The sequence below is a fragment of the Centroberyx affinis genome, unplaced genomic scaffold, assembly GCF_046629955.1.
Source record: "Centroberyx affinis isolate AG114_WGS23_722 - 3 ecotype Tasmania unplaced genomic scaffold, CSIRO-AGI_Caff_v1 ptg003413l_1, whole genome shotgun sequence".
Lineage (NCBI taxonomy): Eukaryota > Metazoa > Chordata > Actinopteri > Beryciformes > Berycidae > Centroberyx > Centroberyx affinis.
Window position 1 is genome coordinate 128,577 of NW_027281391.1, and position 21,924 is coordinate 150,500.

At 45.7% G+C, this 21,924-nt stretch overlaps 1 protein-coding gene across 5 annotated transcripts in view; it reads right to left on the reverse strand.

Moving 5' to 3' along the window:
• Window positions 1–2,665: 2,665 nt before the first annotated feature.
• Window positions 2,666–21,924, reverse strand: part of nfixa (nuclear factor I/Xa) — a 101,347-nt gene continuing 82,088 nt past the window's right edge. For 3 of the 5 annotated variants that reach the window (XM_071539142.1, XM_071539143.1, XM_071539141.1), the window contains 5 exons: window positions 17,977–18,105; window positions 14,520–14,689; window positions 13,285–13,432; window positions 10,887–10,975; window positions 2,666–7,919 (listed from right to left, as the gene is read on the reverse strand). In XM_071539142.1, coding sequence (XP_071395243.1) covers window positions 7,905–7,919; window positions 10,887–10,975; window positions 13,285–13,432; window positions 14,520–14,689; window positions 17,977–18,105 — 551 coding nt within the window. In that variant the 3' untranslated portion in view covers window positions 2,666–7,904. The remainder of the gene's footprint in view (window positions 7,920–10,886; window positions 10,976–13,284; window positions 13,433–14,519; window positions 14,690–17,976; window positions 18,106–21,924) is intronic. The other 2 variants (XM_071539144.1, XM_071539145.1) reach the window with 2 other exon arrangements.

The following is a 21,924-nucleotide window of genomic DNA, read 5'->3' on the forward strand; positions in this document are numbered from 1 at the left end:
GACCAGACCAGACTAGACTAGACTAGACTAGACTAGACTAGACTAGACTAGACTAGACTGTAGCCCCTTTCACACACAGAACCTATAAATTGTCATTTTGTGCTTGTCATCCCCCTCTTCTCCCAACTTTTCTGTCTCTTTCCACTGTGAACTAATGTGTCTAATGATGCAGAAATACCATCAAAATAATCTTTGAATGGACATTTCCCCAGAATGCTTGGACTCCCGGGGAGAAATTAAAAGTCTGCTTTTCATTTTTGATGAGTTTTGTACATATCCTTTCATGTCATCCAATCTACAAAAATACAGCAATAAAATGAAAAGCAGTATGAATTTAAACAATCATACAAGACAAGCAAGCACTGAAACATTATAAACATTTCTGGATTATGTCATTTGGTTTCCGCAAAATAGCTAGAGTTGGTATTGAAATTTCCACTTTCATCCACAAGTTGCATTGTTCTATCAGTAAGAGTCATACAAATATTTTGAGGGTTTCTGACTCTGTGCCAGACTGCTGAAGGTGAAGAGGAATTTTGAAAAGTAATCACACTAGGCAACAGGCCTCTCGGCACTTGGTAACAGTAAACTCCCACTTGTATTTAGCACTTTGTCTAGTTGCTGTGCAGTCAACTCAGAGTCAACTCAGAGTTCTGATATTTCTGAAGCAACAGGCCCTTCAAGCCTGAACAGACTGTTGTGCTATTTCTCATTTTTGTATCTTATTTTATTTCCACCCAGCCCACAACAGCCTGTGTGTTTCTGGGTCTTTGTTCTGTGTGTTGCTGCAGGTGTGGCAGCCAGTAGCACACTTAGCAAAGTTAATAGGGTTGACACCTTAAACTAAAGTAAACAAGGGACAGCTAATGAAACTGCACTGGGGAATAGGAAGACATGCTGTCAGTATTTCATATGGTCTGGTCTCGTGATCAGAACCTTTAAATCACAATGTGCAATGTGCGCACAAGGAATTTGACCCGGTTAATTGGTGCTGACACATTACAAGACAGTTACACAACACAGGATTGGCACAGCGTGTGCAGGAGCTCAAGACATAATGTATGACAGCAGACTGAACATCAACACTAAGCTTATATTCCAAGCCAGAGAAATGGTCCAGTGTTGCAGCATTGGCTTCGATGTAGCAGCAGTTTAGTCACAGATGTGCACAGTGCAGATAGTTGATGGTCTGAATAATTTATATCAGTGTCCGTGTGCAGAGTAGCAGGGTCAGTCCATATGTCAGTGTGTGTGTGTGTGTGTGTGTGTGGTCTACTGCCTCACATACCTGATGATCCTGATACAGTGGTTTCTCTAACTGTCCTTGTAACTGCAAATGCATTGTAGCTGCGACTATGCTGCATTTCTTTAAGTCTGTATTTGTCTGGGACAGCAAGTTTAAAGATGAACCCAAAGGATGCTGTCAGGTTAGATATCTATTCAGTGTTCTCATGGCGGATGCATGCATTTCCTACATGGCTATTTCCTATATGACCAACTGCCATGAACATGCCATGAACTAACTCAAAGAACTTTTAGAAACGGATGGAGTGCCTTGGACTTTTTCGATTATCGTTCATTGCATACATATTTTTCCCAATTTCTGTTGTTTCCTGCTGAATTAATTCCCACTGCAGCGCTCCTCACCTTCTGTATTTGCCAGTGGAGAGATCTATTTCCGTGTGATTTTGACAGTACAATGTGGATTCTAAGCCGCATTGACAAAGCGATCGATGTGATTCAAGACCAGAGTTCTTCTTCTCACAGGGAGATGTGTCATGGAGGTGAGCTGTAAGAATCAGTAATACGAATTGGGCATTAACGCTAGTCAGAATGTTTTGAGGTCTGTTCAAAGTAAATTTTCTTCTTGTGAGATAGTAAAGATGAACTTGACCTTATGATTGCTGAAAGCAGAAAGAACCACCTGTCAGGCAGTTTGGATAGAAAATGCGAATGCTGATAATTGTGAGTGTGAGCTTGAACAATTAAAGTCTCTTCATGACCATATTTTTCATCTTTATTTCACCAGACCAATCAATGCTTTCTTATGCATTGCTGGTATGGATGTGATTGCTCTGAACTGAGGGGAAGTTGCTGAAACTTTGAACATTTAGTTTGGATCATCTTCCTGATCATCTTCGTCGCTGAGGTTGCCGGAGCGGTGGTGATGCTCGTCTTCCAGGATCTGGTACGTGGCTCTCAAAAACAAAATGAATTTTCCTTGAAAGCGAACTTGAAAAGCTTGAAGCACTGCACTAAAAATGTAGGAAGTACGATGACACAATATTTTCTGTCTGTCTTTCTCAGGCTGATGAACTTCTTGTGGGTATGGAGGGTGAAGTTAGAAAAGCCACCAGAAAGGACTATGGAAAGAGTGAAATGGCATTAGATTTTGGAGCACCTTGCTGCACAAATTTGCATATTAATGAGGACAAATTATTTTCTTGAGACTTCTGTAACTCCTTAATGCTTTAGAGTTCATGTTAATACCCATATGTTATGTGAAGCCAAGTATGATGACATAGAAATATTTAATAATTAATAATGCATTCATTAGCTAATTAATAACCTAATTTGCATAAGTGTCGTGGTGATTCTGGCGGGACACCAGGCAGCTGAAGTGCCTCTTGTTCATCAGAAAGAAGGACACGGCACGGCAAGGTGGTACAGTCAAGAACATCCTTTTTATTCAATCAGGTGCTGCTCTTCTCAAACTGTGTTTTTCTTCTTATGGAAAAGAAACTGTAATTAACACATGCATTTCACCTAGAGCTCTGGGGGTGTTCTCACAAAGACATGGGGTGCTGCACTGAGGGCACAGACAGAGGCGTTGGAGAGCTGGGAGTCAGGGGGCCTAAGGGTGCTGCCTATTACACCACTAACCATACACGCGTAATAAGAAGAAGAAGGAGGAGGAAAAAAAGAACAAAATAAACAACAGAACAGAGACGCAGATAGCCCAGCATGAGGTGAGGGATAAAGGGGAAAACTGGGAGGACTTCCCTGAACCCTCGAGAGTCCGAGAGTCTGAGATCAGGTTCCTGCTGGCTTTTTTTTCCTAGCCGGTTGGTGTGTGTTGTCAATGGCTAATACTGCTGAGGGTTTCATTGTATAAAACCCAACATTACAATAATACTTCAGTTTAAAAGATTGACTTGAATGGATATGGGACTGGGGAACGCAAAAAAAACCCTTTTCTCAGCCTCATGCGGGACGAATCCGGTTATAAGGTGCTTGTAGCGTTTCATTTACAGTCCAAGGCTTTCCCTCGAAGAGAGCCTCAACGACAGCATACCCTGATAGCAAAAATATTAAAAAGGAAATCGAAATGAAAAAGGAAACAAAACAAAATAAATGAAAAGGAGAAAAGAAAACAAAACCAAAAATAAATAGGTAAAACAGAAATAGCAAACTCTTACCCTGTCGAAGCAGCCCTATTCCAACGTCCCAAAGCATTTCGTCCAGCCCTCCCTGTCCCACAACCTCCTCGACCCGAACCCCTGAAACCCCTGTCGTCCCTTCTTTAACCCGCCCATGGACACCCCCGAAAAAAAGCCCGTCAGCGTAATTTGTTCACTTACATTAGCTGTTGAATGGAGAAGCTGAAGAGATGGGTATGGTAATACAATGTGAAGCATACAGACAAGAATAACATGTGAGCTAACTGCATTCTGCTCAGACAAAAGTTTTTCTGCAATTATTTTTTTAACCCTTCCAACAGCGGAGAGGGCGGAGAGAGGAGAGAGAGAGAGAGAGAGAGAAAGAGAGAGAAAGAGAGAGAGAGAGAGAGAGAGAGACGGAGAGAGCGACGGACACACAGTTACAGACTACTCCAGTGTCTAAGAGAGAAAACAGACAGAGGAGACAGAGGGGAAGAAAAAAGCAAGAGCTGAACGAGAACAAGTTTTTTTGCCTTTTCGTTTTTTTTTTTTCATCATTTATCAATAAAAAGTAAAGAACTAATTCACACCAGTTTCCTTTTGTACTATATATATACGGCTTTGAAAAGGAAGAGAGGATATAGGGGAGGTACAATGGAGGGGATTCTTTTCTCGAGGGCACGAGGAAGAAAGTTGGCCCTAAGCGCTGAATTGGGGGGATTGGGTGGAGGGGTGGGGGGGTGGGGGTGTGTGGGACGACCTTTCGCCTCCTTACGGCACCCGGGGGCAACCTGCTACCTCGAGCCACTTCGAAAGGAGAGGGGGGGGGCGCGATCTGGATTACAAAATGGAGTCTGTGAACAAAAGGCACTTTTAAGGGACAACCTTTAACTGCTGGGAAACTATACACTACAGCACAAGCACTACTCAAGAGTCATTTACAGAGGAGGGGGGGGGGGACGGGGGGAGGGGGAGAGAGGGGGGTTCGGGGAGGGGGGGGGGGTTCAGGGGAGAGGCTCACCTTTGCTGTCATAAATGGTTCAGACCAGGTCCTCATATTTTTGCCTGATTCTAAGCTACTTTTTTTTTTTTTGCTTTTTGTTTTTTTTCCCCTTCTGCGTTCCTGTTAATCAGTGTGAGAGAGAGAGAGAGCCTGCGGGTCTCAACACAACCTGCCGAGCTTCGCTATCCAGCTCCGGTGTTTCCAGAAACGTATTAAGATGATCGTCATGGGAATAAAAAAAAAAAAAAAAAAAGATTTCTGGATATGAAGCGTCTCCCGCGGTACAGGGGGGGGGGGGGGGGGAGACCTTGTCGTGTGTTTCATGCCAATGGATGAGATAAAAAACAATGAATGGGATTTTGAATTGGGAGGGTTGTTTCTTGCTGGTGAGTTTTTTAGGCAGTATCTGAATTGAGTTTCGTGGGCTTGACAGTATAGGTTTTGTAGTTTTTTTTTCTTTTTTTCTAAAGGTTGAACCAAAATGCCTTTTGTGTCACAACCTTAAGGAATAGGAACCCCTCCCCCCCACTCGATACAAATAGAAGAAGAATACAAATAGAGAGAGGAATAATGCTGTTTCCTAAATGGTCTGTTATTTTGTTCATTACCATTCATTTATAATAGTTTTGAATGTACTTTATAGTGTAAAAGCACCAGTTTCATCTCGTGATATAGGATTTTTTTTTTTTTTGACGTTGTGTAGAATTTTTTTTTTCCTTCAGCCCTCCCACATTTTTATAAACAAATGATTACACATAAAACATTAAAAAAGAGACAAAGGAAATAAAAACAAATACCCCCAACTTACAAAGACTAGGATTTTTCATGGCCCTCTGGTTTAGAGTCCCGGAGCTTATGGACTTGAAACAAATAGATTTTTTTTTTCTCTTTTCTCTTAGCTTTCTTAAAAATCTCTAACAGACAAACACAATGATCTACCCAATGCATTGCACGTGGCTCAATCGACACATATTTTTCAATAATAATACTTTCCATCAAAAAACAAACACTTTTTTTTTTTTCTTCAAATCTACTGTCGATTTTTGACATGTTCATCTAGGTATTAGAATGCTGCGCTGTGGATTGCGTTGGCGTGTGTGTCGTTGAATCGTACTGGTAACAGTGAGGTGATGTTACTGAGATGGGGCGGGGTGAGGGGGGGGGGGGGGAAGGAGAGGTGAGAGTTCAGAAAATAACTAGACTGCCAACCAGCTCATTTAGTAAAAGTTAAAAAGGAGCATATATCATAAATATATATGTATAAGATCTCTCTCTCTCTCTGTCTTTACAAAAAAAAAAGGTTTGCAGTCCTCTATAAAGATCTGTCCTAGGCCAATGGTTTCCACATGCAGCGACGCTACCATTCCCTGTAGCTTTAGCTTATATGTGGGAACAGAACCTGAAGTCAAGTTTATTACTAATTGCATGAAGGGAATAGAGGCACTTTCATAGATTGTTATAGTCTTGATATATGGTTTTAGTACATAGAGCTAATGTTACTAGAGAGGCTGAGCGCAGGGTCTCAGCCCTGTTTACTATCCCTGCAAAATAGAACCAACAGCTAGGCAGTCCAGTTATTTTGTGAGGTCGGCTTTTTTTGTTGTTGTTGTTGTTGAATTGTTGTGTCGTGATGAAAATAATACGAATAACAATTTTCATGAGAACATTTACATAGAAAAAAATATCTCAAATTAAAATGACAAATCTCAAGTGAATGAAAAACCATTAACAAAGGCAGTTTGGAGAACCAAATATAAAGGCTTCCCTTTATTACTTTATATCAGGGTGTGTTGGTGGTGTTAGTGTGCTTTTTTTATATGGTGCTGTGGTGCAAATGTGTGTGTGTGTGTGTGTGTGTGTGTGTGTGTGTGTATTCCTCTGGGTTCTTCTGTGACTGGACTATGGGTACAGGGTGAAGCAATGCAAGGGATGTACGTGATGAACTGCTGTTACTGTGCTGTCGTTTGTGAGAGATTTGAGAGACTGCTGTTATTGTTCTGTTAGATGAAATCTGAGTGTGATACTTACTGCAAACTAATGAAAAAGTGTTATGACATGCAGGAGAAGGTTAAAACATGAAAGAATCCGAGTGAGACAAAACCAAAACCAATCTGGCAAACAAAAGAAATTGCAAGAAAACACCTACAAACAAAATGAAAGCTAATAATATGATGCTGATGCTTTGTGTGCATTACTGTAAATTAAATTCCATGCCTATGAATAATAACAAGATGATAATATGAGTGATTGTGTGGCAGACTTATCCCGGAGAGGATGGTCTGTGTGTATTCAAGCGTGTGTTTGCGTGTGTGTGTGTGGGTGTGTGTGTGTGAGAGCGCGTGCGTGCGTGTGTGTGTGTGCACATGCGTGTGCTGCGAGTGTCAGGGCCTAGACTTGAATGTTAGCACAGCCACGTCCCTGTAGTGCCAGCCAGCCCTGACTCACTTCTCTTAGTCGCTCTTGTCTGACCATCGATGTGCAATGCTGTTCATCCCTTATTAAAAAAATCAATAGTGCATAGGTGAGGGGACGAAAGAGCACATAGTTAGTGTTAGTGTTATGACTGTCTGTCGCGCGTTCACTCGCTCGCTCGCTCTCAGCTCATGGCTAGCGCTTCTCTCGCAGCAGGACGCCCCTGATAACTTTTGACAGGTAAACAAAGACCAGCCACTTAGTGCATATGTCACACCATCGGATGGTGTCACCGTGATTGGCCAATCAGAAAATGAAGTAGGTTCAGGGCTGAGCGAATCAAGCGGTAGAGTGTGGTGACAGACACGGGCGTGAGGCTGCGGGTGCGGGTCTGGCCCCGCTGGCTAGCACTGTGCTACAGGTGAGAGGGTGGGCGGGGTGGGGGGTGGGGGGGTGTGGGCGGTGGGGGGGGGAACGGGGGCAGGGACCGTGCACCTGGAGGACAAGTGCTTGGAGAAATACACAGATGTGAGGGCGTGCAATTTGGGTGGAAATCTTTTTTTTTTCAACTTTTAACACATCCGACTCTACCATTACCATTTCTCGTTTCTTTTTGTGTACTTGGATCTCCCAGCCAATGCATGGAGTTTCATTGTGGAGAAAATAATAATAATAATAAAAAAAAAATAGTAATAAAAACAACAAATGTATAATTGGTCATTTGTCAGGTTGCCGTGTTATGCTTTGCCTTCTGACATTGCGTGGTGTGTTTGTGAGACAGTTCATCATCTTCCTCTTCGCGCTCTTCGTCCTTGCGTTCTGAGCCTGTCCACTCGATCTCATTGAAGCCTCCTGCGTAAAAGGGGGAGGGGGGGGTGGGGGGGCGGTGGGGTGAACGTTCCTGTTCAAATTGTGTTGAATTGGGAGTCCTCTTGGGGCGGGATGGGCTCGGGGGGGTTCTGTAGTAGTAGTAGTTTGAATAGTGTCGGCGAGAGAGAAAAGACCTTTTAGTGTCAGCAGTCTGTTCTTAATCAGCGGTGATGTGTGTGTTTGCTTTCCGTTTCCAATTTTCATGACACAATTTTAGCTGTTGATTCAGAGAGGCCTTGTCAGAGGAACCAGGACTGTGGGAAGACAAAAAGAAGAGAAAGAGGAAAAATTAATACGGTTTCATCTTTAAACATCAACAAATTTGCTTTCAGATCAGGTCAGTCTTGAATTGAGTTGCATGTGAAAGTGCAAAATAAAAAAAAGTGAAACATACTGCAAAAAGGCTAAAAGGCCGACAATGAATTCACAGAAAATCACACACACGCGCCCCCACAAACACACAAATGAATTATTGGTAAGAATGAGGGAAGTAGAGGTGATAGAGATGAGTATGAATATAGAATAGCAGTGAATTTTGAAGCATCATATTTCCTATCGCTGGAGATAATCATACATCCACTAGGTGGCCATCTATGACTTGTTTTCTCTTGTTCCAGTACTTGCTGAGCTCAGCTGTCCCACACAGCGCCGACAAAGTTACTACCTCAACTTTACCGCTTGCTGTTTTAAGAGGGCTGACTCCAGCTTTTTGCTCATTAAAAACACGCTCGTGTTATTTTAGAGCTGCACATAACAGTGGGATGGCAGTTTCCCTATCGGTCTGAGTGGCTCTCCAGTAAGCAAACACGAGACTATAACTGCTCTGTCATGCGCTACCAGTTTACATGTAAGGCGATCCTCCTAATATGTCTCTGGTCTGTGGGCAGAGTGGTCTCAGGCTACACTGTAAAGCCATTGAGGCCAGCTACTCCGGGGATCCGGTTTCTCGGTTTGATAAGAGGGCAGAGTGGAGGGCTTGGCACAGGCCGGGCCGCCCTGGCCCTCGCTGACATTCCACAGGCCCCGGCCCGGGGAAGTGCGGCGAATTGCCCCGTCTTTAACAGCGAACTCTCTGTTGTCTCTCCATTCTAGCAAAACCCAGAGAAAGTTTTAACCCCCCCCCACCCCACCCCTCCTCCTCACATCGTCCCTTCTGTCCTCCGCCACCTCTACCTCCCTCGTTCCTACCCATGATTCTTTGGTGTTTGCAAATAACTCCTCCTCCTGGCTCCGACTTCCCCTAACCCCCTTCTCTTTCCCTCTCCCCTTCTCTCTCTCTCTCTCTTTCCCCGGCTCTCCCAATGTAATCCTTGGCAGTGGAAAGTGACCCCCCCCCTCCCCCTTCCTCTCTTACCCCCCTTCAAGTCCAAGTTCAACTGCCTATGACATCATGTCTGGTTGCTGCGGGCAACCAGACAGCCGGGACGTGACTGTGGAGTGCAGCGAGCTTCGACTAACTCCCTCTCTCTTTTTTCCCTCCCTTTCTCTTGCTCCCTCTTACTTTTTCACACATGTTCCCCAACTCCCTCTCTCTTCCTGGCTGCACGGCTTAGGTCTAACCACCAGAGAGCTCCTCAGACCAGCTTTTCTCTCCTTCTCGTCCTGCCAGTGTCGGGGAGACACTCTTTCTCTCTCTCTCTCTCCCCCTGTGTCTTGGCTAGCTGGCTAGCAGGCGGTGAGGCAGGCTGGCAGGGCCATAGTCTGAACCTCTCCATATGCCAGAGAACAGCAGGATAGGCAGAGACCTCTGTTACTCACTCGGGCTGGGGCTGTTACTGACCTACTAGGCTCAGCTCACCGGGAGCAGTTGATAACGACACCCAGGTTCTCGCTATGTATGCTGTAAAGTCAGCAGCAAGTTTTCAAAGTGGCTTTTTTTCAATAATGTTCAATAATCAATAGCAGGAGATAATACACGTTTTGAACAGATGTAAGCTGTTGTAAAAACCCTGTTTTTTTTTTAGGGGAGAAAATGAGGGGCAAGAGCTTTGGCACCAAGTTGAAGTGTCTGTGTGTGTGTGTGTGTGTGTGTGTGTGTGTGTGTGTGTGTGCATATGCACTTGCACACATTTGGATGGTGTTTGGATGTCCCCTTGGTGCCAGGGCTACATCTGTGGGAGAGTGGTGCAGGTGGGGGGCTTGAATACTAGAGGGAGCAGCAGGGGGAGGGGGAGAGGGAGAGGGAAAAAGAGGGAGAGGGAGAGAGAGAGAGAGCGAGAGAGAGAGAGAGAGAGGGCCCTGCTAACGGATGGGGGGAGCCGAGCAGCCGAGCAGAGCAGAGCAGTGCAGAGGAGGAATGCAGATTGCTTCCATGTGTGGGGAGGACAGGAGAGCTGAGTTGGCTGCAGGCAGGTGCGGTTAGCCCCTAATGAGAAAAGTTGTGTTGGTGATGGAGGAGGCCCAAGACACTGCAGCCCAGTGGCAGAGCACAGCCAAGGCTGAAACCACAATGTAGTCCTACTACTGGCCTCACACACTGCACTAATACACACTGTGGGGCCTAACGGAGATAAATCAATACTGCTGGAGCTGAAACTAACTGGCATGGCTTACATCCACTGTGGGGAAACTACTGTGGTCCAGACACTGTAAACCAATATCCAAACTAAAGGCCTTGATACATGGGCAACATTTTGAGTCATTGTAGATGGGCAACTTTGCAAACAGTTCTGATGAAGAATATCTGTATACAACATGGTCAAATGCTCAGTAAAAAATCATATTAAAACAGCAGACTGTAGACTGTTTTGAACTGATATCAGACTGATATTTAAGTCCCGATTTGACAAAACGATGCAGGTAGCAGCTAGGGATGATTAACAACGTTGTCTCAGCTTTCATTTTGGCATGATATTTACACGGCTTTTCAACACTAGGGCAGGCTGTCATATGAACATCTATCAAACACTTGGGTCGCTATGATTGTAGCTCAGTTGCCAATCCAGATCCAATATCCATTGTCTCAAAATATCGCCTCTGTATCATGGCCTTCGCGCTGAATGACAAGCTAAAAACAAACTTGCTACTTTAAACAAGACGACACCTACGGTAACAATGCGCCGCAAAGCGAGTTTCATCACCTACAGTACTATGCAGAGACACTCTCCCAGCGTGTAATGAGGGGAAAGAAGAACGGAGATAAAAAGACAGGTGGAGGAGGAGGAGGAGGAGGAGGGATGGATGGGTGGATGGAGATTAAAGCAGAGAGGTGGCGGGGGTACCTGAGTCTGCTGGGGGATATTCAGAAAGTTGTCCCGTGCTCCGATGCCGACAAACCGGTTGGGAGCTGTGGAGCCTGGCGTGGAGTATGCTATAAACGAGAGAGACAAGTGTGTACATGCACATACACACACACATACACAGAGCTCGCATTAAGGTTTGGTGCACTATTATCTGTATATTTCACTATATATTAACTCAGTAAGTGTTTAGGAATACTATGACTACATGACACTGTCAAATAAACTGTCGGGGAAAGACAGTCAGGGTCAGGGATACCGACGTCCTATTAATCGCATGGGTGATTTGTTCATGTTGTGGGCCGGTTAATTGTTATTTTCCCTCAGTTGCCCATGTAAATCCGGTTGACAAGGGGGTGTACAGCATGTAATAATTAGAGCTAACATGGGAGATGCCGTTTCCCTCAAATCCGGCTCTGCTGTTAGTCCCAGACGCTCCTCAGCAGCCCCTGACCTCGGTAAGTAGCCACTGTAATCATAAAAAAACCACTGGGGATTCACTATAGACATAATAATAGGGTGACCGATGGAGGAACTGTATCCATCACCAGTGGTAGCCAATGCTCCATTTAGATGTACAAGGTTAGGAGGAGCATCTTGCCTACAGTGTGACACCGTTCAGTGATGCCACAGGATCAAATTTAGGGCAGTTGTGCTCACTGGACTCCAATATGGCGGCTGAGTAGAGCTGTTGCTGTGCATGACTGAGTGAGGTTGAGGGGATGGGGGTGTGGGGGTGTGGGGGTGACAGTGACAGGACTGGAAATTGATAGTGCATGAGTGAGGGTGAGAGTGTACCATATGCATATGTGTATGTTTTTTATGACTGTAATTACATTATCTTGAGAATCAGAGACAAAATTAGAGGGGGGGAAAAGAAAAAAAAAATACAGTGAAGACATTGACCGGAGTGAGAAAGAGAGACGGGAGGGAAGTATATTTATTTATATAGATGTTCATATAAATAAATAAGTAAATAATAGAGTGACAGTTGTTAAACTGAGAGAGTTGGAAGGGGGGAGGGGAGGAAAGGTTGATAGGACAGGACGAGGAGGAAGAAGTCAAAATAAAAAGGAGGAGAAGGCGCCCCGGTTGCTCCGTCCCGTGCCCCGTCTCGGTGTGCCTCTCCCATGGCCCGACTCTCGCTCTGCACCTGCCTGGGTGGAACCAACCAAAGCCTCACCGCTCCCCAATGACACTCCTCTCTCCCGCTCCCCCAGTGCAGCGCTAATTAGACAGGCTTGATTAGTTTTTATCGTTCATGTTCGGAGAGATTGGGTTGTTGTTGTTGTTATATTTGTGATTTCCGTGTTTTTTGTTGTTCTCAATTTTTAATTGTTGTGAGATCTGTGTGAAAGTGGCGAGGGGATTGGGTGGGTAAAGTGGGGCATGATGTTTTTTTTGGAGTCCACGCCAACTGCCCTAATTTTGTTCCCTTAAAAAGAAAAAAGAGAGGAATAAAAGAGAAAAAGAAACAAAGAAAGGAGGATATGAGAATATATCAAATAAAGAAAAGAAGAAAGCAAAAAAGAAATGAGAGAAGGGGGTAGATTGTGTTGCCGCTGTCACAGACAGACATGCAGAGTCTGAGCTGATCAAAGGCTCGCGGCTACAGAGGCAACGTGCACAGGGCCCTGCTCTGCTCCGCTCCCCCCAAACTACAAAACACATCAAAAAGAAGGGAGAGAGACTACACTGCCTCCTGTGGTGCTAGCAGGAAACCCAACACCAGAGAGAGAAAGAGAGAGAATAAAAAGAGATTGGGGAAAGAGAGAGAGGGTGGGGGGGCAGAGGCTGAGGAAGTATGCAGAGAAATAAAGAGAGAAAGGGAGAGTGAACTTCAGAGTAAGAGAGAAAGACAGAGAGAGAGAAAGAAATAGAAAAGAGCTTGAAAGAGGATCTCTGGTCTGGCAAAGGCGTGGTATTCTGCCTCGACAGAAGTGGATCACGCTAGTACAGTACAGTATGGTACAGTACAGTGGGGTACAGTACAGTACACAAGGTGATTGTAGGAGTCAGGCTCCTGGGGCTGCTGAGTGTTTGGGAGTGAGAGGACTGGAACCTTATTGGGAGCAGACGATCAGCTAAGGGCCAAACTATGGAAAACTACAGCGGTAGCCATTGTAGAAGTCCCCAACCTGTACTTATACTTATAAGCACTGCATGCACAAAATGGGACTTCTATAATGGCTACAGCTGTACTAGCCTAGGATACCCAGTTTGGTTTTGCTTGGAAACAAAGGACACATTAGCTGCCAGCTAATAGCTAACCAACCTACGGGAGCCTAGTTTGGTTTAGACCGGCCTCAGTCTGTGGGGAGATTGGGGCAGTGATGGGAGGGGGGTTTGTGGAGGGGAGTGGGAGTGGGGGGTGACTTACACGGAGATGCGGGTGAGCTGAGTCCGCCGTCAGTGGGCGTGCTGATGGTTTTAGAGTCGGGCATGGGGAGGGGCACAGGGCGCGCCACCGGGGGTGGCGGGGGCAGCAGGAAGGAGCCCGGCATTTTGCTCTGGCCACCTCCATTAGGCTGCAGACGGACCACACAGACAGGGTGAGCAGGACACACCCCGAGATCATACAGTGCACAGGGGGGGCCAGACACACACTCGCTCACACATACACACACACGGTCACATACAAAGGTAGGACACACTCATATATAACAGCATACACACAAGCACACCCATAAGTACACACAGACAAACTGAAACGCACACACACACACCCACCCACACACCCACACCGACACACACACACACACACACACACACACACAGGGACTAGGGAGCTCACCAAACTCAGAGTTGGAAAAAAAAATTAAAATAAATAAAAATCTCAGACAGTGTGGTCAAAAACAGTGGGGCAAATAAGAAGCAGAAAAAAGAGTGATGGACACTGTCAACACACAACGGGGAAAAGAGAAATGGAGTTGTCCGCTGGGGGAGTTATTATAGTGCAATGTACAGAACTTAAAAAAGGAGGGAAAAATCTGGAATATGAGAAGGGTCTGTGTGTGTGTGTGTGTGTGTGTGCATGTGCGTGTATGCATTTTACAGTGTTTCAGTGTCTTTAATGTGTGAAGTTGTGGGAACTAAGGATATTAGGACATAAAAAGGGTTTGATTATAGTTTTCAAAGTGGGTGAGAATACCTTCAGAGCCTTCAGAGAACATATTAGAAATAGTGAATGTGTGTAAATATAGTGATGAAATATCGCAAAAGGACAGTAGGGTTATTTGCAAACACATGACAGCTGTGTATCCATATGAGAATCCTTGTTTTGATGTGCGCAAACTGCATACTAGTCTACATGTCAAGCTAATATAAATTGTGACATGCACTGCAGGCTTTTTATGCATACCACATCTTAACAATATGGAGTTCAGTGGAGTTTGCACAGCTAGTTTTTCTCTAACAATTGAAATGTGAATTTGATTCATGCTGTATATAGATATATGATTTACTCTTAATGTCATTCTTTTTCACTAATGTCCACTGCAGACAAAACAAGTTGCATATTCGTATCGTCACATTTTCTTACATGTCACTTCACACCAGATACCACCCCCCACCTCCACACCCCCCACCTCCACATCGAACCCGCCGATCGCTCACCTGCGCGCTGGGCTGTCCCGCGCCGTCGGTGCAGACGAACTGCACGAACTCCTTGAGCGGGTCCTGGTGGTGATGGTAGCGTATGGTGGGGTGGGTGAAGTAGGGGCTGGACTGCTGGATGATAGAGGAGGAGGGGAAGTGCAGGGCCGAGGCTGAGGCACGGGGACTCCCTGAGGGAGGGAGGGAAGGGGGAGACAGAGAGAGAGAGAAGGCGAAAGAGGGAGAAATACAATGAGGCTTGTGTCATCCAACTGCGTTTCTATTCAGACAGTGAGAAATAGACATTAATCATACATGATCCTCTACACACTAAGCCACTCTGTACATTAACATGCAGACCTACAACAGCATATAGACATGCATGCGTTTTAACTGAGATCCTACACAGCTGGCTACAAAGACCAGGTTGCCGCTAACGCATATCATTGTCCTAAACTGGAGAATAGCTGTGACATTTCTCCTGTGGTCGACTGACTGAAGCAACTTCTGCTTACAAATGACTGGCATTATCCCTGGCTATTGGGCAACATCTGGTCCCATTCATTTCATAAATCAGCCCTCTGGATTTCTCTGCACCTCTGGTAAGCCTGGCATCAATACAAATACACACACTCACTTTCACAGACACACAAACAAAAAAAAACAACAACGCACACAGTTTTCTCTCCCTCCTGCTCCCTCTTTCTCTCACACACACACAGACAAACCACCGGAGCGTGACAGAGCCACACACACGCACTGGGTTTTTCCACTTTTGTTTTATTGCTTGTCGGTGATGTGTAATCAATCAGCGGCATATCATTGCTGTGCGGTTCTGCCCAGTAGTTTGAAGCATGAGAGAGAATCTCCCCCGTGCTCCCAACCAACCACAGAACGCCTCCCAGAGACATTAGTCAGTCAGCCAGCCAGCCAGCCAGCCACACACAGACACACACACACACACACAGACACACACACACACACACACACACACACACACACACAGCTCCACTGTCTGTCTTGTCTGCTGAGATTCTATGGCTTTGGCAATTTGGCACACCCGACTAAAGAGGCAAGCTGCTAGGTGAGGGGAGTTTGGCGAACAAGCATCTGTGATTATGTCTGTCACCTACTATCTCTGGTGTGTACTGTACTCACAGAGCCTGTAAGTGTCTGCCTGTTCGCCGGTGTGCGCGGGTCTGGATCTTTGTGTTTCTATGTCTGTGTGTTTGGTGTCCCTGTCTTTTTGTGTCTGGGTGTGTATGTGTGTGAATTATTGTGTCTCTGTGTCTGTAGGTTGGCCTGTACGTCTATTTGTGTCCGAGTGTGTGTATGCATGCGTTGCTATGTGCCTCTATGTATATATTGGTGTGTGTGTGAGTGCAGCCACAATGGTGGACTCTCCAGACTAGTATAATCAGACAACAGTCACTCTGGCAGCTCTCCATGTCAGTCCAGAGCCAACAACAGGACATAAACCATCCAGTCCTTACCCCCGAAACACACACACACGCACACACAGACTCTAGACCACACTGAACCCATACAACAGCTAGCTGCTCCAGCCCATCCAAGGCAAGCCACGGTTGCTAACTGCCTCTTCCCCCTTTCTGTCTACCCCCCCCCCCCCACCTCTCTTTTCATCCCTCTCTCTCCCTCCCATCGTCCTCCGGTCTCTTTATAGAACCAAGGCCTCCGAGGGACATTCCATTTGGATGGCAGCCATTTTAGCACAGAGAGCCCTCCACAAGAGTGTAAATTTACACATGCCCGCATGCACGCATGTGTGTATCTGCATGCGTACGTGCACACGCGCCCACACACACACGTACACATCTGCACGCACAGACACATACGTGCACACACACAATCTCTAAACACTGTCTCATTATAGCCTCTCTATTACACAAAAACCTCTTAGCCAACAGTCCACACACACATAACTGGGAGAGTGTGAGAAGTTAGTTGGCGAACAAAGAAATCTGAGCTAGCCACTCACACCTCCTCAACGCACACACGACACAGAGAAGCAAAATTTAGAAATCAATTCAAATGCAAAATTCAATCTGGTGTTTTGGATTCTCGAGAGGGTATACGACTGCTATGCGGAGATAAACAACATGGCTTAATGGTGTAAGATCCGGCCTGGGCTATATTTTCTAAATATACTGTGGAGAGCTCCGTTTGGAAGTAGAATTCAATACATTGCAACACGGAGGGCACTGAGTCCAAATGACCTTTACATGGTAGGGCTGGTTTGGCTGTGGACCAAGCCATCCCTTTGAGAGAGGAACGGAAAGAGAGAGAGAGAGAGGGAGGGAGAGAGAGAGAGGGGAGGAGAGAGAGCAAGAGAGAGAGAGAGAGAACGTATTTATTCCTTTGAAAAGTGAGACCCGCCTATAGGGACTTGCTGGCAAACTTGAGATCCAGGAGACGTTGGGAATTCTCTGACTGGAGATGGAGAGACCGTGTCCGTTATCCTAGAAGACCGAAAGGCTCTTAGGAGGAAAGCTCGCCCTTACTGCCTCCATTGAAACAAGACCTTGGAAACACTGAAACAAGGCTGGGGCATCCTGGTGGCTATAAAAATGTCAGTGTACTGTGTACATCCAGGCAACTGCATCCCGACTCATTTTATCTCTCTGTACACCTTTTCCAATCTGTCTTTACTGTATACTCTCTCGAAAAAACAAAACAACAAAAAAAAACCCTGCTTGCCCATGTTTTGAAAAAATGCACAAGTGCATGAATGGAGTGTCTGAATGCACATAGTAGTGTTTCTACAAGACATTGTTGAGGTAGAAAGAGGCAGCCTGTAAACAAAGTCCTACTACAGCACAAATGAATCTTTTAAGTGTGGTGACAGCTTCACTTGGCAAGTTAACCCACTCTGGCTAGTCAGTGGTTTGGGAAAAACAGCTATAGAAGTGTCTGTTTCAATGCTATAATTAAGTCTTAATAACAGCAAAACCAAAAGCCACAGAGAATATCATTCAACTTCTTCAAATTAGCTGAACAAGCTAATGTGCATGAAGCAGTAAGATGTGAGGCGAATCAATCACATAGGCATGGATGCAGCAACGGTACCATGCAATGATGACATTATAACACATAGGCACAAAGATGGTGGTAAAAAAGGATGGATGGAGAGAGGTTGAAAGAGAGAGAGAGAAAATTATGCCAAGCCATGATGATAGCAGTAAAACTGAATAGGTGAAACTCTGCGGTCCTCTGGCTTCTCAGCAGTTGCAACTGTAAAAATTGTTAGGATTTATTTTGTGTTTTCAGTAAATATCTTTTAAGCATTTTCATCTTCAGGCTCATCACGATTGTAGAATTCCCTTCGTTTGTCTCCAGCGGAGTTTGATGGTGGAAATAAGGCAACCTAGAGTTGAGGTGAACACTCCCTTTCCTTCTCTCTCTTTCTCAGATTATATAAGGGGGATTGGGGTTGTTGGGTTTATGGCAGGGCTCTCACCTGGTCTCACTCCTGCCAGCACAGGCAGCGGGTGGTGTGTGAACGCCATGCGGGGAGACCTCGTCTGGGAAGACAGGGCGTTGAAATCAAACTTCCCCGGCTTCTTAAGAGAACCAGGCGAGGACAGTCCTGGCGAAAAAAAAAATGGGATCAACAAAAAAAATGGGGGAAGAGGGAGGAAAAGAGAGAGGTGGGTTTAATGAACAAATCGTTGCTTATTTAATTGGCTACACTAAAAAAAAAATCAATTTTATTTTTTATCAAAGGGGATTTGAAAAATCATGATTTGCTGATTTGATTGTTTTATTTCCTTATTGGCTGATGGCAGTGCATCGCTCCCTGTCCTTTTGGCTATTGGCCATTCTCTCATGTTGGCTGGGTGCTCTCAATGAGCCAATCACAGGACTCTTTGTAAATTAATTGCTGGGTAAAGCCGTTGAGAATCTGTGCGATGAAAGACCCAAGAGATGCTTAAGAGTTTAGCATGAGGTTTTTGCTCTGCTACTCCCGGGCCCTAATAACTCATTTAGAAATGTATGAATCTCCAACTCCCAGCTTTATGGTCATATAATATGGGTTGAGTAATATTTAACAGCCTAAGCACATGTCTTCAAAGGAAAAAGGGGGAAAAGTAACCAAAGCCAATATGACAGTACTCTTTGTCATGGAGCCAAACTACATCTATAGCTAGAATAAACACCACTGTGCCACTGTATGTTTTTTCTCTGTCTCATCTCTCTCTCTCTGTTTCTCTCTCTCTTTCAGGTGCCAACTCCAGGCTTTCTCTGTGTATGAGCACGGCCACCGTGCAGCCGCAGCCAGCTAGCTGCGGTCTGGCTTTAGCGAAGCCCACAGGCTGGCTGCACGAGAAGAAGGCTTCATTCAGAAATAGCACACACTGTACAGTATGGACACGGCAGCTGCTGAGTGAGAAAGACAAGCAGACGGACAGAGAGGGGAGACAGAGGGAGAGAGGAAGAGAGAGGCGAGAAAAACGTGGGAGACATGAAAATATGCGAGGGAGCAAGGGAGTGAGAGAGCAAAGCAGAACCTGTGAAAAATGCAGCAGCGTCTTGTTTTTCTATGCGTTGCTCTGACGACATGTATGAAATTGGAATGTCATAAGACGTTAAATATGGTTATTATCTCTCGCTAACACACACTCACTCACACTCTCTCAATGTCTCAGCGCACTCGAAAGCACGAGCACACATTCAAGCACAAACAACAAAAAACCTCAACCTAACACCTTCACATTTAACCGACGAAAACAGCAGACATATTTTCTTTTTCATTAAGTTTTTGCTAATCATCCGATCCTAACGGGTGAGCGATGTGAAAATATTCTGTTCTTTAACTTTTTTTTTTTTTTTTTAGACTGTTGTTTTCTGGTCTATTTCTGTGGCCCCTCCGCATCAAACAAGGCATTAAATACGATTCCTCCTCAGTTCTCCAGCTGGAGACGTGTGAAAGTCTATGGGAATGTGGGGGCGTGTAAAACCTTCCCTCCCTGTGTGAAAGAGTTAAGTCTCAAGCAGGTGGGAGTGAATATGTGTGAACCATTTATGTCTTTAGCAGACATATATTTCTTTTTTTCCCCTGCCGTAGCGGGAGTATGGGGGCGTATTGTACTGTCAGACAGATTCCAAGCATGAAGACAACCCCGATCCCACTTCTGACACCAATGGTTAGCGGTGATTGCTATGACACTGTCACACTGGTGGGAGCAAACTGGAAATAAGAGCAGTGCGCGGAGACTTGAACAAAGAATGACACTGTATATAGGTAGGAGACAGCTAGGAAAGACTGAGTTTTTGGAGTATTTAGAAAAGCCAAGTGTAAGAACAAAATGTCCAGAGTCTTATAGATGAAAGAGTTGTGGTATTGAGAGGGGTATAGTCTTACAATATCTGTTTCTTCTTGGAAGTATAGAAATGAAGCTGAAGTATAGAAGCGTAACCAGGAAAAACAGGGTTGAGAAGAGGAAAGATTGACAACTGTATATATAGGAAGCTGTAGCAGGGTCACCGTCACCAAGGCAATGTGAGAGACAATATTTCAGCACTTCAGAGACCGTGCAACGGTTGAGTCTGGTTAGTGTGTGTGTGTGTGTGTGTGTGTGTGCCACAACTGCAGTGTTTCCTCTCCTGGCAAGCCTTAGTATTTCACTGGCAACCAATCAAGCGCTCCCATGATGACCCTTCTGTCTCTTTGCACTAACAGGCCTGCCACCAGATGCGCCTCTGAAGCACACACACACACTCAAACACACACAGACACAGTACACACAGTAGGAAAAGATGGGAGATAGTGGCTTAAACAAGTGAAGGGAAGTCAGGGAATCCGCTCGTCTCCGATGACTTCAACCACATATGTAAGTCCAGCCGTCCCTCCGAGGGCCTGTAACGTTAACTCAAAGCACCAAGCGAGGCCCCCCATACCGAAAGCCTCTGGTGTCTTCGAAATTTCACAATCATTTGGAACTAATACGAAATCATGGTTGTTTCGTTTGCCTCCGCTAACCTCCCCCGCCCCTCCTCCTAGCCCCTGTGGAGCAGATGTCTCCAGCAGCCTCGTGGATCCCAAGGCTACACACACACGGAAACACCATCTGGGACCACGCTTCAGCTGTGTGTGTGTGTGTGTGTGTGTGTGTATGTGTGATATGTGTGCGCGGATGTATCTGTATGTATGTGTTTGTGTGTGATTTTTATGTATGAATGTATCTTCATACATCTGTGAATATCTGCGTGTGTGTGTGTGTGTCTGTTACCGCATGTGTGTGCTCAATTGGCTATGGAGGGAGTGGGAGGGGGAGGGGGTGGGGGTGTCGGTTGATGGTGGCATGGACAGACGGTGAGGCGCACCTGTGTGTGTGTTTTATTTTTTTTTGTGGGCCCTCGGTTTGTTTGTGTGTTTATGTGTGTGCACTCGCTTGTTTACGTACCCCCCACCTGGACGGGAATTCCCAGATGAGCTTTGCCTGTGGCAGGTGGGATCCTTTGGAAAAACGGATACATGCCATACCAAAAGCACACATTCTCTGCTCGCCCTTTCCTTACTCTCCCCTACTTATCAATCTCCCTCTCTCTCGCTCTCTTTCTTTCTCTGTCTCCAGCCCCTTCTCCTTGAGTGTGAAACAAGCTCCACGCTCGCCACTGTTAAAAACTCGGCTGATAATTACAAAAGCTTTCGGCTTGCTAATTTTTCGCTTGCTTTTTGTAAATTAATTGGGTAGAGGGTCCAGATTTGCATGCTATTTTACACCTCGATTTGCCAAACTCATTAGGAGGTGTACGAGGCTGTGTGCTGCGCTTTGGAGAGTATGTGTGTGTGTGTGTGTGTGTGTGTGTGTGTGGGGGGGGGGGGTTCAGAGAGAGAGAGAGAGAGCAAGAGAGAAAGAGAGACAGGAAGAAGATGGGAGGTGAGGCTCTGGTGCGCTAAGGCGTGCAGCAGCCTCTGTTGTGGCTCTGATGAGCAGCCTCTTAATTACATTTACAGCTAAGTGGAGCAGGAGCAGGAGAGCAGTGGCTGGGGCTAGAGCGAGAGGAGACCGGGGCAAAAAACCAACCACAGGGCCCAGAGTCCTTGGCTTCTCTAGTTCTCAAACCGATACCATCTCTCCCTCCCTCATTAACTATCTCCATTTGAGTCCACCGAACTCTTTTTCTCTCCCTCCTCTCTCACCTCCCTCTTTTCCCATTCACCTGCCTGCTTCCTCCTTCCCGCCACTCCGCTGACACGTTCTCTCTCTCTCTCTCCCCAGGGTCCTTCCGGCTGTACACGTTTTCAATTAGACAGAAGGGAGGCAGGGACGGAGGGATGGAAGGAGAGCTAGGGAGCAGGAGCAAGGGTTTTACACCTCTGATCCACAGACGGTAAGCGTCTTAATGAGGGATTTGAGGCAGGGGAGGGATGGAGGCGAGGCAGGCACCTGAACACCTGCAG